Below are 26,141 nucleotides of genomic sequence, written 5' to 3'. Positions count from 1 at the left end.
AAGCCGGCATCTCCATCGATCCTGGCTTATTGTTTATGCATTTCACTGCAGTTCCAGTAAGTCACTTTCAGCTACTCCGTTAGGCTCACTGAGGACAGGTCTTTGATTTCAAAAATGAAATAGAGAATTATCTTAAGTCTCATGGCAGGCTGGACAACCAGAACTATAATTTTGCATCAGCTGAGAATCCCCAAGATTCTTTTTCCCAAAGGCAACTGGAGGTTATTGGTTTTTTTCCCCCTTTGACAACGTTTCGCTTCTCATCCAGGAAGCTTCTTCAGTTCTGAAGGAAGCCCAGTTGCCTTTTGGAAAAAGCACTTTGGAACAACCAGGACTTGGATGATTGACAGTCTCCCTAGACATCAGCTGAGAATGTGAGAGTCCCAGTCTATCCATTGGAACTCTTGTTTCAGGAATTCCAGCTGACGAATTAAAGAGAAAGCCTTAAGCAGAGCGTGGTGACCTTTCTTCTGACAATTTGTCCCATGCTCCTGCCACTCGGAGACACAATGCACAATGGCCTGTACGAACTGACAACGAACTGTTTCCCTCTACCCAAACATTTATCCAGCTCTTCAAATTGCACACATATATATAATATCATATATATCATATCACTGCCAAAAATGCAGTCACTGCAAAACATCTATCTCTATCTATCTATCTATCTATCTATCTATCTATCTATCTATCTATCTATCTATCTCTTTCTATCTATCTATCTATCTATCTATCTACAGTATCTATCTATCTATCACCGCCAAAAACATTTATCTATCTATCTATCTATCTATCTATCTATCTATCTATCTATCATTGCCAAAAACATTTATCTATCTATCTATCTATCTATCTATCTATCTATCTATCTATCTATCTATCTATCTATCTATCTATCTATCACTGCCAAAAGCATTTATATATCTATATCTATCTGTCTATTTATTAATCTATCTATCACTGCCAAAAACATCTATCTATCTATCTATCTATCTATCTATCTATCTATCTATCTATCTATCATTTCCAAAAACATTTATCTATCTATCTATCTATCTATCTATCTATCTATCTATCTATCTATCTATCTATCTATCTATCACTGCCAAAAGCATTTATATATCTATATCTATCTGTCTATTTATTAATCTATCTGTCACTGCCAAAAACATCTATCTATCTATCTATCTATCTATCTATCTATCTATCTATCTATCTATCTACAGTATCTATCACTGCCAAAAACATTTATCTATCTATCTATCTATCTATCTATCTATCTATCTATCTATCTATCTATCTATCTATCTTTGCCAAAAACATTTATATATCTATATCTATATTTATCTATCTATCTATCTATCTATCACTGCCAAAAGCATTATATATCTTTATCTGTCTGTCTATTTATTAATCTATTTATCACTGCCAAAAACTTCTATCTATCTATCTATCTATCTATCTATCTATCTATCTATCTATCTATCTATCTATCTATTGTCAAAAACATTTATATATCTCTATCTATCTATCTATCTATCTATCTATCTATCTATCTATCTATCTATCTATCTATCTATCTATCTATCTATCACTGCCAAAAGCATTTATATATCTATATCTATCTGTCTGTCTATTTATTAATCTATCACTGCCAAAAACATCTATCTATCTATCTATCTATCTATCTATCTATCTATCTATCTATCTATCTATCTATCTATCTATCACTGCCAAAACTAGCAATAGCACTTAGACTTATATATTGCTTCACAGTGCTTTACAGCCCTCTCTATATATGCAATTTGAAGAACTGGATAAGTGTTTGGGGAGGGGAAACAGGTTTGTCAGCTTATACATACATATATTTGCCATAACTACAAAACTGCATTTTTGGCAGTGATTTTTCAAACCTCCCTGACTGCTTAGATTGCAACCATCATTCTCACCTGCATCACCACGCTGTCTGCTCCTGAATATTTTAGATTCTCATTTGGGTTTATTTCCTCTCTTTATCCTCAGAGAACAAGCCAAAAACCAGAAATCTTTGTATTTGCGTCAGATCAGCCAGCTGGAAGGCACGATATCCCAACTGCGCTCTGAGCTACGGGAAGGAATGAGGATGTCCCAGGATAAGGTAAAGCACAAAATGAGTGTTGGTGACCTTTGAAATTTGGGTGAATGTTTACCTTGCTGATTCTAAATGCAGCTCGTTTGCTAACTCGCAACAGTTCATTTAGTGACCGTTCAAAGTGACAACGGCCCTCCAAAAAAGTGACTTTCTTCACGTTTACGACCGTTGCAGCATCCCCAAGGTCACATGATCAAAATTTCAGAGGCTTGATAGCTGACTCATAAATATGACGGTTGCAGTGCCTCGGGGTCACGTGATCACCTTTTGTGGCTTTCTGACAAGCAAAGTTCACAGGGATAGCCAGATTCACTGTACAAACTTTTTACTAGCTTAACAACTGCAAGTGATTCACATAACAACTGGGGCAAAGAAAGATCGTAAAATGGGACAAAATTCACGTAACAGTTTTGGGCTCAACTGTGGTTGTAAGATGAGGACTACCTCTATTCTTAAAAATATTTTATTAGTTTTCTAGTTTTACATTTGAGTCTTTGGAAAGCAATGTGGTGATTGGGTTAAACAATAGTTCAATGACAAAATCTTTAGTAAGTATCTCGGGTTACATCATCAAATATTTCTTCTCTGTTTCCCTTAACATTTGCTATTTCATATTTAAGCTAGTAAATTTCTAATTGTATCAAACTCAGTAAAAACTTCATTATCGCATTTATAAATACATTTTTTCTGCTTATACATATCTTAATAAATCTCGATAAACAATTCATGTCCTGTTGTTAAATTTTACCTAATTTTTAGTTTTTAATTACAGCATTCCAATTTAACCTTTAATATCCATAGTATTTAACTTTCAGGTGACCCAAATTTCCTTTATCTCACTTCATAAAAATTATAATGTCTAAAATACACATATTATTTACTTAAATATAGCCTTATTCTATTTCGTAAACACTTTCTATTTCTCATCCTAATACGTCATCACCTTAATAGTAGAATATCCTTTATTAGTTCAAATCCGTCATCTATATTATCTGGGCTAGTCAATAATTCAAGGCTATTTCCTAATAGTTAGTTTACCTTTCCCTTATAAATCTAAATCCTCAGTATTAAACAAATTAATCCCTTATTTTTTTTATTCTTTTCCAACTGTTTTAAATCTAGTAATCACATTTCCCCTTGTCTCAAAATCTCCCCACTAGTTGACAGTAGGACTACCTGTATTCTAAGACACTATAAAACTCGTCAGTCAAGTAGTCTTTGACTTAGGATGGGTAGCTTAACAATTGTTTGAAATTTCTACAGATCTACCTGTTGGGTGTGTGTGTGGGGGGGTGTTTCAAAGTTCACCTGGGAGAAAAGACAGATCTTAATGGCTTTCCAGAAGCCCATGAGAATCAGAGGTGCTCTGAATTTCCTGCAGAAACAAACTATGAAGACCTTTTGATGGTTGCCGGTCTTTCTTTTCTCTTTTCGGACCTCGCTTCGTGTCTTGTAGAGTCATTTCCAGCTTGGTTCCTATCAAAAAGAGTACAGAGTCTCGTTACTTGCATTCTACCGCTCAAGTGGCTTTTAACTGTCATATCAAGATGCAAATACATCCAGGACTGAATGTTTTCTAAAAATGGAAGATGAACTGTTCACCCCAGAGAACGCAAGCTGAATTCTTTTAACAGCGGCTTTGCTTCTCCACAGCTGTCCAAAGGCTGAATCTAGACTCTGTGCAGTGGTGGGATTCAAATAGGGCAGTGGTTCTCAACCTGTGGGTCGGGACCCCATTTGGGATCGAACGACCATTTCATGGGGGTCGCCAAATAAGGCTGTCCGCCATTTTTTTCCCCTTTTCTTTGGCCACGCCCCTGGCTCCCGGTGATGTATAAGTGGTTGGGGGTCACCACAACATGGGGAACTGTATTATGGGGTCGCGGCATTAGAAAGGTTGAGAACCACTGAAACAGGGGAAAGAACTGGTTCTCTGTGTGGATGCCACTTCTGGAAGTCCATTCTGGGCCTGGGCAACAAAAAATTAGCTACCGGTTCTGCCAAAGTGGTGCAAACCAGCTGAATCCCACCACTGACTCTGTGACTTTAAGTTTTTCTTACCATTTTAGCAGCCTAGCTTGGTGAAGAGTTCTAGAACAGGGGTCATCATCCCCAGGGGCCCCAGCCCACTACTGGGCCATGAGACGTTTGCAAACGGGCCATGGAAGCAGCAGGCGAGCACCCGTGCTGATGCGCATTTGCGCGAGAAGCGGTCAAATGTGTCTGTACATGCCCCACTTGCCGGCCACTCACGTGGAACCCTCCCCTCTCCCCCCCCCCCCGGCTGGTCTGCAAAGCCAGGAAAGTTGGGGAACTCTGTTCTAAAGCATCCAGATCTTACACATTTCTTTTGTGACATTTCTAGTAGACTGTACCAGCGATATGTCACCCTATTATGAATTTTCAAATAAGGGAAACTCATCATTACATTGTCACTCAATAAGTAAAACGAAAACACTGAGATTCTTAGGAATCTGCATTCTGTGCTCCTCCGAGGGTGGTTTCTGAGTGTGTTTTTGTGTTAATACTTTAGATAGAAGATCTGGAGAAGCAGCTGCATCTGGTTCACTCTGAGATGACTGAAGCTCAGATTGAAAGGGATCAATACAGCCAAGAATCTGGAAACTTAGATGATGAGGTTCAGCAGTTGTTGGTAGGAATCTGACACAGGAGCGCCTCAATAAAAACAGCTTTTGTAAATATTGGAGTTCATAATCTAGCTAAGTGGCTCAAATCCCATGACTCTGTGAGGAATTCAGAGTGTTAAATCTTATGGTAGAAGATACCAAACTTATCTTCATGATACATGTCATGCATTCACATTTCCAACTTCAGCGGCACTTACTCTTCAGCCCCTCACAGGCTACTGACCGAGTGTCAGTGGAGTGTAGGTAAAGAGTTGTAAATTTACTTTCCCACTCCCCTTTGTCACACTGCTTACTAAGAGATTACTAAACCTGAATTGCTTTTTTCTGCCTTTCTTCCCTGGCACACATGCAGAGAGTACATGTTCTTGACTCTTGTTTGTTTGTTTGTTCGTTCATTCATTCATTAAATCTATCCAACTTGTATGCTGCCCATCTCGTCAAAAGGAACTATACATGCACCTCTTGGTATGATATATCTACTTAGATACTTCGCTTATCTCTATAGTGGATGTTGTTAAATAAATCCTATTGGTGTTAATTAGTCAATGTTATATGTGTGCGTGTGTGTGTATGTGTATGTATGATTGTTTAGGACAGTTTCCTATTCACAACATCATTTTCATGTACCTTCTCCTAACTTCAGTAAGGGGTTAAAAACAATCCATCAGGTTCAAGGAGACAAATGTTGAGAATATTTCAAGTTTGCAAAGTGACTTTGGGACAAGGACTCACTTGTATTCAGTCCATCAGATATTCATTTGACAGAAAGATAGATGGATAGACAGACGGACGGCCGGATGGATGGAAGAAAGGAAGGAAGGAAAGAAGGAAGGAAAGAAAGAAAAAGAAAGAAGGAAGGCAGAAGGAAGGAAGGAAGAAGGAAAGAAAGAAAGAAAGAAAGAAAGAGAAAGAAAGAAAGAAAGAAAGAAAGAAAGAAAGAAAGAAAGAAAGAAAGAGGAAGGAAGGAAGGAATGGAAAGAAAGAAAGAAAGAAAGAGAAAGAGCAGAAGGAAGGAAGGAAGGAAGGAAGGAAGGAAAGAAGGAAAGAAAGAAAGAAGAAAGAAAAACAAAGAAAGAGAAAAAGGAAGGAAGGAAGGAAGGAAGGAAGGAAGGAAGGAAGGAAGGAAGAAAGGAAGGAAGGAAGGAAGGTCAGCCTGCAGTCTGAAGCAAAAGCCCAGTTTGGGACATGAAAAGGAAGATGGTAAAAGAGATGAGCATCAAGAGAGAACAGAACCTGTTATCTTTACATCTTTCCTGCCAAAAACAATTTTCCTCACTTCTTTTGCTGGTAACCGTTTATTGTTATTTTCACCATGGAAAAAGGTGTAAAAATTTAAGCAATGCAGCTGAGCCCAATCTCATATTGGGTTTATGGCTTCAGAAGCTTCATTTTGGAGAGAAGAAAACCCACAGGAGAAAAAGACACCCCGGATCTAATCCAGGGGTCTTCAAACTTGGCCCTTTTATGACTTGTGCACTTCAACTTCCAAAATTCCTCAGCCAGGCAGGCGTGCCTGGCTGAGGAATTCTGGGAGTTGAAGTCCACAAGTCATAAAAGGGTCAAGTTTGAAGACCCCTAGTCTAATCCAAGGAGACAGCCGTGTTTCTGGAGTTACCAACTTCTGCCTCCCAGACTAGCCAGACTATTAGATATTTTGCTTAGTAGATTGTAAATCATACTAATTTTTCCTTTCAGCTTTATTTCCTTGGCTGAGCTTAACTTGAGTGTGAACATGTTTAGTTGGCTTAGGATTGGGCTGCTCCTAGATGACAGGTAGTCCTCGACTTACAACAGATCAAATTACGACGGCACTGAAAAAAAGTGACTTATGACCGTTTTTCACAGTTGCGACCCTTGCAGCATCCCCATAGTCATCCAAAATTCAGACGCTTGGTAACCGACTAGTATTTATGACGGCTGCTATGTCTTGGGGAATTCTGGGCTCCCCTTTTTGCGGCGTTCTGACAAGCAAAGTCTATGGGGAAGCCAGATCCATTTAACTATGACTAATTTAACAACTGTAGAGTCGCCTAACGGTGGCAAGAAATGTCGTAAAATGGGAAACAAAGACCCACTTCACAAATGTCTCATTTAGCAACAGAAATGTAGGGCTCCCTTGTGGTCGTAAGTCAGTGATGGTGAACCTCTTAGAGACCGAGTGCCCAAACTGCAACCCAAAACCCACTTATTTATCGCCGGGTGCCAGGTGGGCGTGGCTCACTGGGTGGGCGTGGCTGTGGTGCTCATGGCAGACTGGGTGGGTGTGGCCAAGGTGGGCGTGATCATCTCAATGTTGCTTGTGGGGAGGGACACCTGTGGGGGGCGGGCAGGGTTGGGGGAAATCCAGGGGGTCTCTGGCAGGTGGGGCAGTGGGCAGGAGGCTCGTCCTGCGGGGTGAGGCAAGGCAAGATGAGGCAGGGCAGGGGAGCATTGTCACAGGGCAAGGCGAGGCAGGAGCCGGGGCAGCTGCTGCCTGACACCATCGGCCCCCACACACAGAGGCCAGCGAGCGCATGGGTGCTGGGATGCATCCAGCCATGTGGACCTCGGCAAGTTAGCGGGTGGCTGGTTGAAGAGGGACAGTTGCCATCTCTGGGGCATGGCGCACGTGCCCACAGAGAGGGCTCTGAGTGCCGCCTCTGGCACATGTGCCATAGGTTCGCCACCACTATCGTAAGTCGAGGGCTACCTGTGCATCTTCCACGCCTTTAAAAAGTGTTTTGCTTTTTCATTCAGAAACTATGAAACTTTGCTTAACGGGTTGCTTTGCCTCATAGGCTGAGCTCCACAAGAAAGACGTGGAGCTGAATCTGGAAAAGGAGCAGAACAAGAGGCTCTGGGATCGAGACACGGGGAGCAGCATCACCATCGACAATCTGCGGAGGGAGCTGGACAACAAAAACATGGAGCTGCAGCGCCTGGACTCCATCGTGAGGTCCCTGCAGGTGGAGTGTGAAGGACAAATTCAACGTCAGGTCAGAAAAGAAAGAAGGTCCCCACCAAACCCCAGAACTGGAGTGTTTCCCCAACTTCTAGAATGTTTTATTTGGCCAAATGTGATTAGACACACAAGGAATTTGTCTCCGGCGTAGAAATTCTCCGCGTACATGCAAAGCCACAGAGTAATAATCATCACAGTCATGATACCAATAAGAGCCTGAAAACAATGGCGCAGGCCTAGGTGAAGGAAAAGAGGGAGAGAACTGAAGTTGCCAGATGGAAATCTTGTGACTTGCCAAATAATCCTCCACCGCATCGTTTCAGACTCGCAAATAGGCAGGCAAATCTGAGCGTGCGAGGGGATTGTGTGCCCTTCTCCCTGAAGCAAAAGCACCACTTACCTCGACATTCTAGAACAGTGGTGGCGAAACCTATGGTACACGTGCCAGAGGCGGCATTCAGAGCCCTCCCTGTGGGCACTTCTCTGAACTGCTGGTGGCGGGCTTGCTGAACCCCAGAGTGCGCCGGTTGAGGGGCCGGCAGGCTGTGGCTGCTGACGGACACTGTTGTCCCCCATGCGCTCGCTGGCCTCTGTGTGCGGGGGCCGATGGTGTCAGGCAGCAGCTGCCCCGGCCCCTGCCTCGCCTTGGCCTGCGACAATGGCACCCCCGCCCTGCCTTGCCGCACCTCACCCCACAGGACGAGCCTCCTGCCCACCGCCCCACCTGCCAGAGACCCCCTGGATCTCCCCCAATCCTGTCCGGCCATCACTGGCATCCCTCCCCATGACAACATTGAGGTGACCACGCCCACCTTGGCCACACCCCCCCAGTCTGCCATGACCACCACAGCCACGCCCACCCAGTGGGCCACGCTGACTTGGCATCCGGCAATAAGTAAGTGGGTTTTGGGTTGCAGTTTGAGCACTCGGTCTCTAAAAGGTTCGCCATCACTGTTCTAGAAAAATAGAACATAGAACAGAGGCAGTCCTCGGACGTACGACCACAACTGAACCCAAAATTTCTCTGGTTCCGCGAGACATTGGTTAAGCGAGTTTTTGCCCCATTTTACGACCTTCTTTACCTCAGTTGTTAAGTGTGTCCCTGTGGTTGTCAGGTTAGTAACCCAGCTATTAAGTGGATCTGGTATCCTCATAGACTTTGCTTATCCGAAGGTTGCAAAATGGGATCACATGAATCTGGAACACAGCAGCGGTCATAAATATTAACCTTTTGCCAAGCATCTGAGTTTTGATCACAGGATCGTGGGGATGCTGCAAAGGTCATAACTGTGTGAAAAACGATCCTAAGTCAATGCTGTTGTAACTTTGAATGGTCACTAAATGAACTGTTATAAGTCAAAGACTACCTGTACAGCCCTACTACATGGGTAAATATCCTTAGACATGCGGGATGTGGGAATTAGGGCTTCAGCAGAGTGATTCTATTCTATTCTATTCTATTCTATTCTATTCTATTCTATTCTATTCTAATTTCTTATTCTATTCTATTCTAATTTCTTATTCTATTCTAATTTCTTGTTCTATTCTATTCTATTCTATTCTAATTCTATTCTAATTTCTTATTCTATTCTATTCTTATTTCTTATTCTATTCTATTCTAATTTCTTATTCTATTCTATTCTAATTTCTTATTCTATTCTATTCTATTCTATTCTATTCTAATTTCTTATTCTATTCTAATTTCTTATTCTATTCTATTCTATTCTTATTTCTTATTCTATTCTATTCTATTCTATTCTATTCTAATTTCTTATTCTATTCTAATTTCCTATTCTATTCTATTCTTATTTCTTATTCTATTCTATTCTATTCTATTCTATTCTATTCTATTCTATTCTATTCTATTCTATTCTATTCTATTCTATTCTATTCTGTTCGGAATGACGACAACAGTCAGTCAAAAGCCAGTCAATAGATGGCAGCGATCACAAAACAGCTGCAGTGTAGGTAGTCCTTGACTTACGAACAGTCGCTTAGTGATCATTAAAAGTCATCCTGGCCAACTCACCCTAGTCATGTCACCCCGGCAGACAGGCTGCAGCCACTTCACCGTGGAACAACTCATCATGAGGCAGTTCAGCATGGGATAACTCAAGAGAGAAGGACAAGTGAATCGCGGCGGGCCTTGTCTTGCTTTAGGTTTGAATCTTCTCAATTTAGAAGTCCTCAAGGCCGGGCGCAATTCATTTGTCCTTCTCTTGAATTGTCCTGTGTTGAATTGTCCCATGGCCAGTTGGCTATGGCAAGCTGTCCCATTCTACGATCCGGTTCTGAAGTTCCAGCAGCCAGGACGTTGCCCACTCCATTCCCCACAGTCATGTGAACCCATTTCAGGCAGTTGGCAACTGGCCCAAATTTATAGCTATTTGTGACATGATCACAATTTACAATTTTTGGGGGGCCAAAAACAGGCCCCAAACTTCTGTTTTTCAGCATACGAGCAATGGATTTGCTTAGCGACTGTAGATATGTTTAGCAGCCATGCCAAAAAATGCCATAAAATAGAATTGCTGACATGGTTGATGCGCTATATGACGGTTGTGACTTTTGACCGTAATGGGCAGACTCCAATGCGTTCATAAGTTGAGGACTACCTGTATTATTTCGCATGCCCTGCATTTAAGAATGTAAGAAGAAAGGATAGCAGGAGATTAAGATGCTCTGATGCATTTTAATTTTATTATGAAACATTGCTGCCGTTCAAACAAGGACTCCTTTGTCTTGGCCTCATGCCTGGAATAAACCAGGGAAGCAACTTGGGATTCTGTTGGGTCCTGTTCCCAGGAAGACAAAACAAAGCAAAATTGTGCCCATCATAAAATGCCTTTTACATCATGTGGTTGTTTTCTCAACTGCCTGCAGGGGGCAGCCTGACACAGGCAGTCTCAGACTTTGGCTCACAACTGAGCCCAAAACTTTTATGTTGCTAACTGAAACATTTGTTAAGTGAGTTTTTGCCCCATTTTATGACCTTTCTTGCCACTGTTGTTAAGTTAAACCATTGCAGTTGTTAAGTTAATAACCTTGTTGTTAAGTGAATCTGGCTTCCCCATTGACTTTGCTTGTCAGTAGATCACAAAAACTGTTCACGTAAGCCCGGGAACACTGCAATTGTCATAAATATGAACCCAGTTGCCAAAGCATGCAGTTTTGATCACATGACCAGAGGGATGCTGCCATGGTTTTAAGTGTGAAAAATGGTCATAAATCATAACAATAATAATAATAATAATAGTAGTAGTAAAGTTGGAAGGGACCTTGGAGGTCATCTAGTCCAACCCCCTGCTCGGGCAGGAAACCCTACACCATTTCTGACAAATGGCTGTCCAGTCTCTTCTTAAAAACTTCCAGTGTTGGAGCATTTACTGCTTCTGGAGGCAAGCTGTTCCACTGATTAATTGTTCTCACTGTCAGGAAGTTTCTCCTTAGTTCTAGGTTGCTTCTCTCCTTGATTAGTTTCCACCCATTGCTTCTTGTCCTGCCTTCAGGTGCTTTGGAGAATAGCTTGATTCCCTCTTCTTTATGGCAGCCTCTGAGATATTGGAACACTGCTATCATGTCCCCCCTTGTCCTTCTCTTCGTTAATTTCATTCATTAGTTTCATTGTGACTTTAAACGATCACTGAATGAACTGTTGTAAGTCGAGGACTACGTGTATTATTTTATTTTTTATTATTATTATGTTTGGCGCATAAATCGGTCAGATGTTCAGACCGGATTTGACATTTTTATCCACCCATCGAGTCTTGGGATAGGCGGCTGTAGATGTTTTGTGGCATCGGAGGTATGGCAGGATGTAAGCTGTTCTGAGTAAAGCTGCCTTTTGCAACTGAAGGATGGTGAATTTGTCAATGCTGATGGCACTACTTAGTTATTATTCTATTCATAAGTTCTACTTTTATAGTTTACACTAATATGCTCAGTGGCCTTTGTTTTTATGAAATCTTACACCACACATGCTTTGTATTCTACTCAAAGAGTCTTTGAACTGTGGCAGGTTAAAAATGTGAAAAATAAATAAGTAAATGTCCATTTCATTCCTCCAAATTTTATAGCTCGGGATATATAGAATGGAATGGAATGGAATGGAATGGAATGGAATAGAATAGAATAGAATAGAATAGAATAGAATAGAATAGAATAGAATAGAATAGAATAGAATAGAATAGAATAGAGCTGGAAGGGACCTTGGAGGTCTTCTAGTCCAGCCCCCTGCTCAAGCAGGAGAACCTACACCGTCTCAGACAGGTGAATGTCCAGTCTGTTCTTAAAAATCTCAGTGATGGAGCGCCCATGATTTCTGGGGGCAAGCTGTTCCACTGGTTGATTGTCCTCACTGTCAGGAAGTTTCTCCTTAAATCCAGGTTGCTTCTCTCTTTGATCAGTTTCCAACCATTGTTTCTTCTCCTGCCCTCTGGTACTTTGAAGAATAATTTGACCCCCTCTATCTTGTGGCAGCCCCTCAGATACTGGAACACTGCTATCATGTCTCCCCTATTTCTTCTTTTCTTTAGACTAGCCAAACCCAAGTCCCATAGCTCTTCTTCGTATGTTTTACTCTCTAGGCCTTTGATCATCTTAGTTGCTGTTCTCTGACTTTTTTCCAAACTCTCAACATCTTTTTTGTGATACGGTGACCAAAATTGGCTACAGTATTCCAGGTGTGGTCTTACTAGGGTTTTATAAAGCAATAATAATACTTCATGTGATCTTGATTCTATGCCTCTGTTTATACAACCCAGGTTTGTATTAGCTGCTGCATACGGCTGGCCCATAGTCAAGTGATCGTCTACTAGGACTCCAAGATCCCTCTCACAGTCACTGCTTTTAAGCCAGGTCTCGCCCAATCTGCATTTGTGCCTTTGGTTTTTCCTGCTTAAATGTAAGACTTTGCTTTTCTCCATGTTGAAACTCATTTTGTTGGATAGGGCCCATTGTTCGAGTTGACCAAGATCTTTTTGGATCCTGAGTTTGTCTTCTAGGGTGTTGGTTACTCCTGCCAGTTTGGTGTCATCTGCACCCGCTCCTCTTGCTAGTTCTGCTCCATTTGGGATAATCTCCTTCAACGTGGTAAAAGCCTTGGGCAAACAGTATATCTTTCCTTTTTTTTTTCCAGATTGTTGTTGTTGTTGTTAATTGCGAAGTCATGTTCGACCCATTGCGACCCCATGGACAACGTTCCTCCAGGTCTTCCTGTCCTCTACCATCTTCTGGAGTCCATTTAAGTTCATACCTACTGCTTCAGTGACTCCATCCAGCCATCTCATTCTCTGTCGTCCCTTTCTTCTATTGCTCTTCTCCAGTGAGTCCTTTCTTCTCATCAGGTGGCCAAAGGACTTGAGTTTCAGTTTCAGGATCTGGCCTTCTAAAGAGCAGTCGGGGTTGATCTCTTCTAGGACTGACCAGTTTGAACGCCTTGCAGTCCAAGGGACTCGCAGGAGTCTTCTCCAGCACCATAGTTCAAAGGCCTCAATTCTTTGGCGCTCAGCCTTTCTTATGGTCCAACTTTCACAGCCATACATTGCAACTGGGAAAACCATGGCCTGGACTATACGCACTTTTGTTGGCAGGGTGATGTCTCTGCTTTTTAGTATGCTGTCTAGATTTGCCATAGCTTTCCTCCCCAGGAGCAAGCATCTTTTAATTTCTTGGCTGCAGTCCCCATCTGTGGTGATCTTGGAGCCCAGGAAGATAAAATCTGTCACTACCTCCAATTCTTCCCCATCTATTTGCCAGGAATTGAGAGGGCCGGATGCCATGATTTTGGTTTTCTTAATGTTGAGTTTCAAACCAACTTTTGCACTCTCCTTCTTCACCCGCATCAAGAGGCTCTTTAGTTCCTCTTCACTTTCTGCCATTAGAGTGGTATCATCTGCATATCTTAGGTTGTTGATATTTCTCCCGGCAATCTTAATTCCAACTTTTGATTCATCTAGCCCTGCCTTTCTCATGATGTGCTCTTTTTCCAGATGTCTGCAATTAAAGAGAGGAACGACAGCCTAGAGAGGGAATCTTCCATCCTGGCCCAGCTAAATTCCACCAAAGATAAGCTCCACAAAACTGTCCAAGAACTGAGTGAAAGGAAATTAAGTCTGGACTCGGCAGAGCGGCTCATCGCCGATCTCAGGTCTTCCCACCTGGAGAAGGAAAGAGTCATCGAACGCACCAATGACGAGATCCAGCAGCTGCGCGGACGGGTGGAGAGCAAACGGCAGGAGTTCCAGCAGCTGAAAAGTGAAAGCGAACTCCTGCGAAGCGTGCAGTCCGACTGCGAGTCGCTGAAGGTACAGCTGATGGAGAAGGAGAAGGTGATTGAGATCCTCCAGAAGCAAATCGAGAGCATGACCGAGATCGTAAGCCAACATGGCCGGACGGCTGGCGCCATAGAGACGGAGAAGTCTCAGCTCATAAAAGAAGTTAGCGAGAAGAAAGTCGAAGTCCAAGAACTGAAGGTGCCTAAGTTTCACTCTCTTGCCTCTTCTTCAAGGCGCGTCTTTCCTTTCTGATCCCAGGTAGTCCTCGACTTAAGACCACAATGGAGCCCAACATTTCCATCGCTAAGCGAGACAGCTTTTAAATAAACATTGCCCCGTTTTACGACCTTCCTTGACACCGAATCACTGCAGTTGTTCAGGTGGTTAAGCGAATCTGGCTTCCCCCACTGACTTTGTTTGTCAGAAGGTCGCAAAAGGGGATCACGTGACCCCAGGATGCTGCAACCGTCATAAATACGAGTCAGTTGCCAAGCGTCCAAATTTGGATCACATGACCATGGGGATGCTGCAACGGTTTAAGTATGAAAAATGGTCACAAGTCGCTTTTTTCAGTGACGTAACTTCGAATAGTTACTAAATGAACTGTTGTAAGTTGAGAACTACCTGTACGATCATAAATATGAATCAGTTGCCAAGAGTCCAAATTTTGATCATATGACCATGGTCAGGGGTAGGCAACCTCTGCTCTTTTATGACTCATGGATTTCAACTCCCAGAATTCCTGAGTCCGCATAGCATAGCTGACTCAGGAATTCTGGGAGTTGAAGTCCATGAGTCATAAAAGGGCAGAGGTTGCCTACCCCTGACCATGGGGATGCTGCAATGATTGTAACTTTGAACGGTCACTAAATGAATGGTTGTAAATTGTGGACTAGCTGTCCTAGGGTTAATTCCAAGTTTTCCAAGCTAGTGCTGTCCACCTAGGTTGGGAATAACTCCATCCTTTCTCCTTGGCTGAATGCAGTGTCTTTTGACAACTGCAGTGCAGTCATTCTGCTGCCCTAAAGCATTAAGTCTTTCACCGTTCTCATTCTTGAAAACAGCCACCTTGCGATTGTTCAGGACAAATACTAAGGTGACCAACCGTCCTCCTTTAGGGAGGACAGTCCTCCTTTTGTAAGTTCTGTCCTCTCTCGAAAAGTGTCCTCCTACATGTCCTCCTTTTCGATATTTGAAGACTAATCTGCAAATCTCCGTATTCGATTGATGCTGATCCGATCCATTGCGTGTGATGTGATGTATTTGTATTTGACATGACGATTCGTCAAGGCTCAGTACAGTGCGGCGAGACTATGTGATTATGAGATGTATGCGGTCCGCACAGGAGAATTGTTTTGAGAGAGTGCGCCGCGCGCAAGAGTACGCCGCACGCAAGTGGCTTTGTTTACTTCTTACCGAAACACAACACGGCACACACGCATGCATTAGACTCACTTTTTTTTCTTCCATGTATTTGTGTCCTCCTTCACATTGTAAAAAAGTTGGTCACCTTACAAATACAGAGGTGAAGGAGAAGGAATGGCAGAATCTGGAGGGGGAGTGAAATGAGGAATCAGCCTAGAATCCCTACGTAGCCACAAGCAAACTTATCTAACTCTAACCAGGGTGCTGACCACTAGTCGAGATGATTCCTGTGCATAGGCTTTTAGCAATGAATCAGACCTTCGCGCGTGGACCTGGTCTTTCATGCTTTTTTCCCACCTAGATTTCGCAAGACAAGAAAGAGTGCCAGATTCGTGAGTTAGAGGCCAGCCTGAGCGACATGGAATTAGAAAAGGTGAAACTGATGAACGTGTGCTCGGAAAGGCTGCGGGTCCTGAAAGAGATGAAACTGGAGCGAGAAGAACTTGTGAACGAAATAAAAGCCAGTCGCATTGAGCTCTCTGCACTAGCAGGTATTTTTGTCTTTCTTTCTTTGATTCTTTACCCTCAGCTCCCGAGACCAGTGTTTCTCAACCTTGGCCAGTTTTAAGATGTGTGGACTTCAATTCCCAAAATTCTTTAGCCCGCTATGGGAATTCTGGGAGCTGAAGTCCACGCCTGCTTGCCAGGGTTGAGAAACAAACACCTCCTTAGAGGTGCTTAGGATTGCAGTGTTTACAATTCCTAAATGTGAATATGTACCCGGAAGATGTCAAATGATGGAATTCTGATTTAGTGAGACATCAAATTGGCACAGTGGTAAGAATGCAGTGTTGCAGGTAAACTCTGCCTCCAGTCTGGAGTTCGATCCTGACATGGCTCAAGCTTGACTCAGCCTTCCATCCTTCCGAGATTGCTAAAATGAGGATCCAGATTGCTGGGAGCAATACACTGAGATTGTAAACTGCTCAGAGGGTGCTGTAAAAGCACTCTGGAGCTGTCTGTACAGTAAGTCTAAGTGCTATTGCTATTGCTATTAAATTGTCCTGTTACCAGGGTGTGGAATTCTGATTTTCTTAAATGTCAAATTGTTGATACGAAATCTTTCCCTCCCTCCTTCCCTCCCTCTCTCTTTCTCCCTCCCTCTTTCTCCCTCCCCCTCCCCCTCCCTCTTTCTCCCTCTCCCTCTCCCTCCTTCTTTCCCCCCTTCTCTTCCTCTCTTTCTCTCTCTCTCTCCCTCCCTCTATCCATCCCTCTTTCTCCTTCTCCCTCTCCCTCCCTCCCCCCTCTTTCTCTCTCTCCCTCTCTTCCTCCCTTTCTCTCTCTCCATCTCCTTCTCTCTCTCCCTCCATCCCTCTTTCTCTCTCTCTTCCTCTCTTTCTCCCTCTCCCTCTCCCTTCCTCCCTCTTTCTCTCTCTCCCTCTCCATCTCTCTCTCCCTTTCTCTCTCTCTCCATCTCCCTCTCCCTCCGTCCCTCTTTCTCTCTCTCTCTCCCTCTCCCTTTCTCTCTTTCCCTCTCTTTCTCTCTCCCTCTCCCCCTCTCTCCCTCCCTCCCTCTTTCCCTCTCTCTCTCCCTCTCCATCTCTCCCTCCCTTTCTCTCTCTCTCCATCTCCCTCTCCCTCTCCCTCCATCCCTCTTTCTCTCCCTCCCTCCCTCCCTCCCTCTCTCCCTCCCTCCCCCCTCTCTCTCTCAGACCTGGGTCTCTTACGCAGCCCTTTATCAGTTCACATGTCCCTTTTCCAGTCCATTCTTTCCTTGCTTTGATAGACATCTTCTAAATAATTGAGTTGGGATTCCCAGAAGGATCTGCAAATCCTCCTCTCATAACCCTGCTGTACACTTCCTGGAGATTGCCAGTTAGGGAGGGGCCAGTTCACTCAAGAGGCAACTGTCTCGTCTCTCTTCAGCCGTCTGACCTATGCGAAAGGCTTTCCTTTTCCAGAATAAGCCCCGTGAGCTCCATTAAGAAGTTAAACCCTTATTATATAGGACAGAGACGAAGAAGAAAGTTGAAAGGTAAAAAGTAAAAGCAAAGTCACGGTTAAACCAGGGACTGACCGGGATCTCTCAAATATACATATCCACGCACTCAAATTTACCCAGTCTCGGTGCATGAAGTAAAACAGAATGCTACCAGTATTAGCTTCACTGTTTCCAAATTCTTGCTTCCCCAATTCAGCAGATCAAGAATCTGGTTGGGAAGCTTTTCCCCTACTTTCTATAAAAGATAGAGTCAAATAAGAAGCACACACATGAAAGCTACATTTATTAGAACAGCGATAGTAACTGAATCTTGCAAAGTTTGGATATGCTTGCTCTTCTCTTTCTTTCATGAAAGGGGGGTGAAGGTCTGTCTGAGGTGTTTCCAAAAACTGTTTTCTTGGCCTGGAGTCAAGTTTCATTTATCTATTGTTGCCTTAGTGGTGGTGGATCTTCCCTCAGTCCTTCAAGATCATTCTCTTCCTTCTCTACATGAAATGAAAAGAAGGACTAGGAGTGACATGATAGCAATGTTCCAATATTTGAGGGGCTGTCACAAAGAAGGGGGGGTCAACCTATTCTCCAAAGCACCTGAGGGCGGGACAAGAAGCAACGGATGGAAACTCATCAAGGAGAGAAGCAGTAGCAATAGCAATAGTACTTAAACTTATACACCACTAGAACTAAACAAGCTAGATTAGAACTAAGGAGGAATTTTCTGGCAGAAGAATTGATCAGTGGAACGACTTGCCTTCAGAACTTGTGGATGCTCCAACACTGGAGTTTTTTAAAGAAGAGATTAGACAACCTTTTGTCTGAAATAGTATAGGGTTTCTTGCTTGAGCAGAGGGTTGGACTAGAAGACCTCCAAAGTCCCTTCCAATTCTATTCTATTCTATTCTATTCTATTCTATTCTATTCTATTCTATTCTATTCTATTCTATTCTACCCTACCCTACCCTACCCTACCCTACCCTATTCTATTCTATTCTATTCTATTCTATTCTATTCTATTCTATTCTATTCTATTCTATTCTATTCTATCCCTATATCCAACCCTACCCTACCCTACCCTACCCTACCCTACCCTACTCTACTCTACTCTACTCTATTCTATTCTATTCTATTCTATCCCTATACCCTACCCTACCCTACCCTACCCTACCCTACCCTACCCTACCCTACCCTACTCTACTCTACTCTACTCTACTCTACTCTACTCTATTCTATTCTATTCTATTCTATTCTATCCCTATATCCTAGCCTAGCCTAGCCTAGCCTACCCTACCCTACCCTACTCTACTCTATTCTATTCTATCCCTATATCCTATCCTATCCTACCCTACCCTACACTACACTACTCTACTCTATTAAACTCTACTCTACTCTACTCTACTCTACTCTACTCTACTCTACTCTACTCTACTCTACTCTACTCTATTCTATTCTATCCCTATATCCTATCCTATCCTATCCTATCCTATCCTATCCTATCCTATATAATAAAGAATGACAACAACACCAGTCAGTCTTGTTTCAATCAACTTCAAAGGAGAAAACACAAACAAACCCATCCTCAAAAGACAAAATGAAGACTTCTTTCCTCTCTTATTTTTTTAATAAGCTACCTCAGAAGGAAACCCCACAGGCCTTATTAAATTCTCAGTGTCGGATTTTCCCAAAACTTTGGTCATCTCTGCCTGTTTACCTGGTTGGATGGATCTCTTACTCCTTTCAGTGTCTGACCATCTTAAAATGAAATCTCCCCCACTTTCACCCATGCATGGGCATCCCCGGAGGAGGTGGAGCAACTGATATTGCACACAGCCCAACATCGGCGCACAAATGTTGCAAATTGTGTTTTTACATTATGAAGCAAGCGGGCGAGTCCAGCCATTTGTGCCATGACATCCTAACACAGGCAACTTCATTTTGATGTTGGCTTGAGTCGACCACAGGTCGTCCTCAACTTACAACCATTCGTTTAGTGACCGTTCCAAGTTACAACAGCACTGAAAAAAAGTGACTTAAGACTGTTTTTCACACATATGCCCGTTGCAGCATCCCCACAGTCACATAATCAAAATTTGGACACTCGGCAAATGGTTCATATTTGTGACGATTTGCAGTGTCCCGGGGTCATGTGATCCCCTTTTGCGATCTCCTGACAAGCAAGGTGAGTGGGGAAGCGAGATTCACTTAAGATCTGTGTTACTAATTTAACAACAGCAGTGATTCATTTAACAATAGTGGCAAGAAAGGTTGTAAAATGGGGCAAAACTCACTCAACAACTGTCTCGCTTAGCAACCAAAATTTTGGGCTCAGTTGTGGTTGTACGTGAAGAACTACCTGTATGCATATCTCTTTGCTGTTCCTTATCGCACAATTGCCTGACATCTAATACATCTAATTGTCTAAACCAGGGGTAGGCAACCTTGGCTCTTTTGTGACTCATGGACTTCAACTCCCAGAATTCCTGAGCCAGGATGGCTCAGCTTGGAAACTCTCCCTTTCCCCTCAGCATGGCTGGCTCAGGAATTCTGAGAGTTGAAGTCCACGAGTCATAAAAGAGCCAAGTAATAAAGTGAAGCTTCTAGGCCAGGGGTAGGCAACCCAAAACACTCAGAGAGCCACTTGGACCCGTTTCCCACCAAAAACAAAACACCGGGAGCCGCAAAATCCTTTTGATATCTAAAATGAAGATAACACTGCATATATCCTTTTTTACCTTTATTATAGGTGTGTGTTTGTGTGTGTGTGTGTTTGTGTGTGTGTATATGTGTGTGTGTATATGTATACACACACACACATATATATATACACATACATACACATACACATACAGGTAAAAAAAGGATATATGCAGTGTTATCTTCATTTTAGATGTCAAAAGGGTCTCTCTCTCTCTCTCTGTCTCTCTCTCTCTCCCTCCCTCTCTATCTGCCCTTGGTCTGCCTGCCACTCCTCTTCCCCCACTCTTTCTTTCTCTCTCTCTCTTTCCTCTCTCTCTCTCTCTCCCTCCCTCCCTCCCTTTCTCTCTCTCTCTTTCCTCTCTCTCTCTCTCTCTCTCCCTCCCTCCCTCCCTCTCTCTCTCTTTCTCTCTCTCTCTCCTATCTGCTGTTCACCTGGCAAGCTTCAAGCTGTTGTCCAACAAGCTCAGGGTAAGCAACCTCCTCTCTTTTATGACTCATGGACTTCAACTCCCAGAATTCCTGAGTCAGCCTAGCTGGGCTAGCTAGCTCTCTCCTGCCCTTCCTGCTTCCTGCAGAGACGCAGCAAAGGGAGGAGCTCCGTCCAGAAAGCTTTTCAGCACCTCGGAGAACACTGTGAGTGCAATCTTTTACACACACACACACACACACAGAGAGAGAGAGAGAGAGAGGAGAGAGAGAGAGAGAGAGAGAGAGAGAAGGAAGCAGGGAAGCGCAATTGCCTCTCTCTGTCTCTGTCTCTCTCTGCAAAGGCAGAGGAGGCTGGGAGCCACCGGGGAAGGCTCAAAGAGCCGCATGCGGCTCCGGAGCCGCAGGTTGCCGACCTGTGTTCTAGGCCAAGAGTAGGCAACCTTGGCTCTTTTATGACTCGTGGACTTCAACTCCCAGAATTCCTGAGCCAGCATGGCTCAGCTTGGAAACTCTCCCTTTCCCCTCAGCATGGCTGGCTCTCTCTCTCTCTCTCAATTCTGGGAGTTGAAGTCCACGAGTCATAAAAGAGCCAAGGTTGCCTACCCCTAGTCTAAACCTTCATCCAACCACTGACTTCCCAAGGAGTCTCTCTGCTTTGGAACTGAATTCATTTTGGGTTTTATTTACACGAATATAACATAACACAGGACCGCATGACTTGATTCGGTTGTTTCTCTTTGGCTGCAGAGGAAGCAGAAGTGATCAAGAATGACTACCGAGAGAAAAACGAAGACATGGAAACGATTGTGAGCAAACTGAAAATGCAGCTGAAATCGGCTCAGATTGAATTGGAGCAAACCAGGGCCACTTTGAAGACCATGGAGGGCTCTGATGGCCATGGTAATCGTGTTACTTTCATTGTGTAGAATTGTTTTCTTTGTCTATGAAGATTCTCAGTCACCCAGGTCATGGTTGTCCCAAAGGTGCTTTTCTCCTGACTTACAGGATTCATGTGACCCTGAGGGCACAGATAAACCTCCAAGTGGCCTTCACAATTCTCAGAGAGAGTACTAATGACCAGATGACTGCAAAGACTATAAATCCTTCCATTCCCCGCCATTCTGTCGGAACTGAAGAAGCTTCTTGGAGGAGAAGCGAAATGTCTTCAAGGAAAAAAAACAGAAAGTCGAACTTCCTTTTGAAAAAGCATCTTTTGGACAATTATTTTCCTTCTTTTGCAAGGGGTAGAATGGTTAAACCTGTTAGTTTTCCTCAAAGGGTTTTCATACAGATTTTCACATGGATGCTATTGAATCTGATCAGAGCATTTAGTACAGGGATCTTCAAACTTGGCTCTTTTATGAGTTGTGGACTTCAACTCCCAGAATTCCTCAGCCAGGCACGCTGGCTGAGGAATTCTGGGAATTGAAGTCCACAAGTCATAAGAGGGCCAAGTTTGAAGACCCCTGATTTAGTATGACATTATAAGATGATTTGATGCTCAGCTAGAGACGATCACAGTTCTGGAGTAGTTAAGGGACATACAAGTAGACCTCGACTTATGACTATCATAAGTCATGATGACTGTAAAGGGGGTCGACCCAATTTTACAACTTTTTTTGTGGCGCATGCAATGTGCCAGTTGTTAAGAAACCCATTGTTTGCTTATGGGGCATTTTTTGCTGAAAACCGGAAATAAATGCTGGTTTTTGCCAAAAACATCATCGATTGCAGTCATGTGACCAAGGGATGCTACAAATGGCCATAAATGTCAGCTGGTTCCTGAGTGCCTGACATGCAATCACATGACTATGGGGGTGTGGCTTGTTGGAACTTCAGAACTGGAGTCTCTGTCGTAACTTCAAATGGTCGCTAAAGGACTGGTCGTAATTTGAGGACTACCTGTAGTTAATGAGCATTAATTAATAGCGGTCATTAGAGACTGGAAATTTCCTTATCTCCATTAAAAGCAGGAATTTCGGATCTTTGGGTAGACTTAGATCTCTAGCAGAGAATTCTTGGTATTCTCACTAAACTACAATTCCCAGCATTCCTTGGGGAAGAGCTGCCATAGACAAACCACACAACACAATTATAAGTTGGCAAATATAAGGGTATAATAAATGAAAGCTTGCAATGGAATTTATTTTTATTCTGGGTAGGGAATACTGCAAAATGCATTGTCATTCTCTGCTGGAGTGTGTTGTACTCATATCGATTTTAAAAAGAGCGAAGGTTCCTTTAAGTTATGGTAGATTTATACATTCAAAATTTATGTGAAATTATGTGTAGGTTAAACTTACAGGTCTATTCCCATCATTTTGTCTCGAATTGTATGAGGCTATTTCTGCGCTGAAAAATTCTTCCAGGATCCAATCTAAGTCAGTCACCGGGACCAAAGGTTTTGTCTTCTGAGCTTTCGGACTCCTCCTGGAACCCATTCTCAGAGAACTTCTCCCTAGCAGTGTATGTGCCTTGGGATTTTGTGTGTGTGGTGTTTATACCCATGTTTCCCTGAAAATAAGAATGGGTCTTTTTTATTTTTATTTTTTGCCTCCAAAAGAGCCACCAGGTCTTATTTTCAGGGTAGGCCTTACCTCACCTCTGGCACTGACAGCCGCACCCAGCCAGTCCACTTCTTCTGGGGCCGATGTTCTGCAGCTGCATTTGGGCCTGCATTTTGCAGTCAGGCCTTTCCAGAAGGCCTAAGCAGCCGAGTACCGAGCTAAGGATTCAGTCCATAAATTGGTGCTCAGCTGCAGGGATCTTGCAGAACCGAGCTATGAATTGAATCCATAGCTCGTTTCTTGGCTGCACAGGCCTTCAGGAAAGCCCTGTGACTGAGAAATGCAGGCCTGGCTGCAGAAGAGGCCTCAGAAGAAGAAGTGGGCCAGCGTGGAGAGGCCTGGTTGCAAGGTGAGTGAGTGTGGGGCATGTGGGGCAGCTCCACACCCCAACCCCCACCCTAGCTTGGTTTTTAAGTGTGTGCCTCGCCCCAAAACTAGGGCTTATTTTTGAGATAGGGCTTATATTAGGCCCACCCCAAAAAATCAAGCTAGTGCTTATTTTCGGGGTAGGCCTTACTTTCGGAGAAATAGGGTATGGTCCCTGTTGTGTGTGGCTTTTTAGATGTTGATTGGGGTGTTGATGGCTGGCTATTAAATCATTGGCCATTGTTTCCTTGTGCTACCAAGCCCTCGCCTCCTAAGTACTTGATAAACTGGCGGTAAAGACAAAACCTCTTTGGTCCCTGTGATCGACCCAGATTGGATCCTAGTACATTATCCTGAGACACGTATATTCGCCTTCATTTGTGGGAAAAAATCTAGCCCATTTCTTGCCAAGAATTTTCACATTTCCACTAATGCTTCGGAAATCTTCTCTTTCACAGCCATGAAAGTTGCCATGGGGATGCAGAAGCAAATCACAGCCAAACGAGGGCAGATCGATGCTTTGCAGAGCAAGATTAAGTTCCTGGAGGAAGCAATGACTAATGCAACTAAGGTCCAGATTGCTGAATTACAGAACTGTGATAAATGTAGTCCAGTACAAACATTGAAAGATTATTATGGGTGCAAATCTGTCTACAATATGATTGAAAGAATGAAACATCCAGCGCTAGTTAATTACCACGAGCCTTATCACAGTCCCTATACATTGAATATAGTTTTTCTCTAAAGACCTTAACGAGTGGTTCTCAACCTTTTCTTCACCACGGACCCCCCTGTAAATACCTTTTGTGGCCATAGACCCCCAAGACTTAAGATTTAAAGAATAACATTTCTTGAAGCCTTTTGGACCCCTTGTGATGACATCGCCTCCCCCCCCCCAGGAGTCCGCGGACCCCAGGTTGAGAACCACTGACCTTCACTATAATTGTGAAGTTACCTCTTCTAAAATTGAACAAATATTTCCAAAATGAATGAGCTGGGCTAAGCAAAGTGTCATGGAAAGGAGTTTTTCCTCATTTTAAATTGAACACACCTTGTTAATTGATCACGGTGTTTCTTCAACCTTGGCAACTTTAAAGTGTTTGGACTTCATTTCCCAGAATTCTCTAGCCAGCTATGGGAGGTGAGGTCCAGACATCTTAAAGTTGTCAAGGTTGTGGTTTACCTTGTCAATTTAGGACAGACATGTCAAACACAAAGCCCGGGGACCGGATGCGGCCCGCGAAATGGTTTCATGTGGCCCGCGAAGCCATCCTGGAAACAGTGAGGGAACGGCCCCCGCTACCTTGGCCCTGGCCCAGGCCGGCTGGGAGCCAAGGTACAATTTTGTGGTAGCCATCTATGCTGAAACGCATTCAGTCTTAGCTCCACAAGGCCGCAAGGAACCAGCCCCTGCTGTGTCGGCCCCGCTCCCGGGTGCATGCTGGAGAGGTGTCACCCTTTGTGAGGAAGAAATGGACCATGCCTTGGCGCTTACCTCGGTCCCACCCCCTTCTGCCAGAGACCCTCAGATCTGTCCCACTCCTGCCCAGGCCCACACAGGCACCCTTGACGGGAACGATGTAGAACTGGCCACACCCACCCAGTAGGCCACACCCACTCCATCCACGCCCACCCAGTAGGCCGCACCCACCCTGGCCGCACCCACCTGGCCCCCTGAGGGCAACTGCAATGCTGATGCAGCCCTCAATGAAATTGAGTTTGACACCCCTGATTTAGGACAAGAAGTTGACTAAGAGATTACCAAATGGATTGGCAACACAGATTAAAACGTTAATTTTAATCATATTCAAGCCATAGCTCATGGAGTAGATTAATTTTCACTAACTATAATTAAAATGTAGTTTAAGAACGAGGTGTAATGCTACACTAAGATGAATCTAAAGCTTCACAAAAGCTTAAAACAGGGTCTTCAAACCTGGCCCTTTTATGACTTGTGGACTTCAATTCCCAGAATTCCTCAGCCAGGCATGCTGGCTGAGGAATTCTGGGAGTTGAATCCATAAGTCATAAAAGGGCCAAGTTTGAAGACCCCTGGCTTAAAGCTTTTGTACCACCTCAGTTGAGGAGAAAGTTGTTTGCACATGCATGAAATTTTTACAGTTTATCCTTACAACTTTCACTGAGAAGCTGTTCCACAACTGCCTTGTGAAGTAGGCTGAATGGGCATATTTCTATCTTACAGATTGTTCCATCTCCCTTATAAGGGTTTTTTGTTGTTGTTGTACCTTGGCTGAATCAGTCTTGATCCCTAAATACAATGGTTCTTAATCTGGGATGTTTGGGTTTATGATATCTGGCATATCAGATAGTCAGTTTGGTCTAGTGCAGTGGGGGCGAACCTATGGCACGCGTGCCCAAGGCGACAGTCATAGCCCTCTTTGTGGGCACGCGTGCCATGCCCTGGAGTGGCAACCGTCCCTCTTCAACCTGCCACTCGAGGTCCCACGTGGCCGGGTGCATCCCGGAATGGCTGGTTTCCCTCCATTTTTAGTGGGGGGTAATGACATGATATGAAAAAGGATAATTGGAGCAATTTTTTAAAGAAACACCACCTTACATATTTCATCTCTGAAAGTAGCTTTCAGTCACAAAACACAAAGACACTTTCCCTGAATTCCCATATAGAAAAAGTCAAGTGCCCGTTCCATCACAACCTGATTGAAGTCCCTCAAGGGTGTTTGCAAGGTATAGTTAAAATAAATAAA

General features: G+C 43.6%; 1 protein-coding gene across 12 annotated transcripts in view; it reads left to right on the top strand.

Annotated features, from left to right (window-relative positions):
- Positions 1-26,141, top strand: part of CCDC158 (coiled-coil domain containing 158) — a 79,190-nt gene that overhangs the window by 30,546 nt on the left and 22,503 nt on the right. For 6 of the 12 annotated variants that reach the window (XM_039368110.1, XM_039368112.1, XM_039368114.1 and 3 more), the window contains 9 exons: positions 2,023-2,137; positions 4,665-4,784; positions 5,132-5,160; positions 5,196-5,244; positions 7,557-7,754; positions 13,711-14,193; positions 15,722-15,911; positions 21,230-21,382; positions 23,874-23,986. In XM_039368110.1, the coding sequence (XP_039224044.1) occupies positions 2,023-2,137; positions 4,665-4,784; positions 5,132-5,160; positions 5,196-5,244; positions 7,557-7,754; positions 13,711-14,193; positions 15,722-15,911; positions 21,230-21,382; positions 23,874-23,986 (1,450 nt within the window). The remainder of the gene's footprint in view (positions 1-2,022; positions 2,138-4,664; positions 4,785-5,131; positions 5,161-5,195; positions 5,245-7,556; positions 7,755-13,710; positions 14,194-15,721; positions 15,912-21,229; positions 21,383-23,873; positions 23,987-26,141) is intronic. The other 6 variants (XM_039368116.1, XM_039368117.1, XM_039368122.1 and 3 more) reach the window with 4 other exon arrangements.

The sequence above is a fragment of the Crotalus tigris genome, unplaced genomic scaffold, assembly GCF_016545835.1.
Source record: "Crotalus tigris isolate CLP2741 ecotype Arizona unplaced genomic scaffold, ASM1654583v1 scf7180000020638.1684329919:236218, whole genome shotgun sequence".
NCBI lineage: Eukaryota > Metazoa > Chordata > Lepidosauria > Squamata > Viperidae > Crotalus > Crotalus tigris.
Note: the sequence above shows the minus strand (reverse complement) of the source record. Positions and strands in the feature narration are given on the sequence as shown.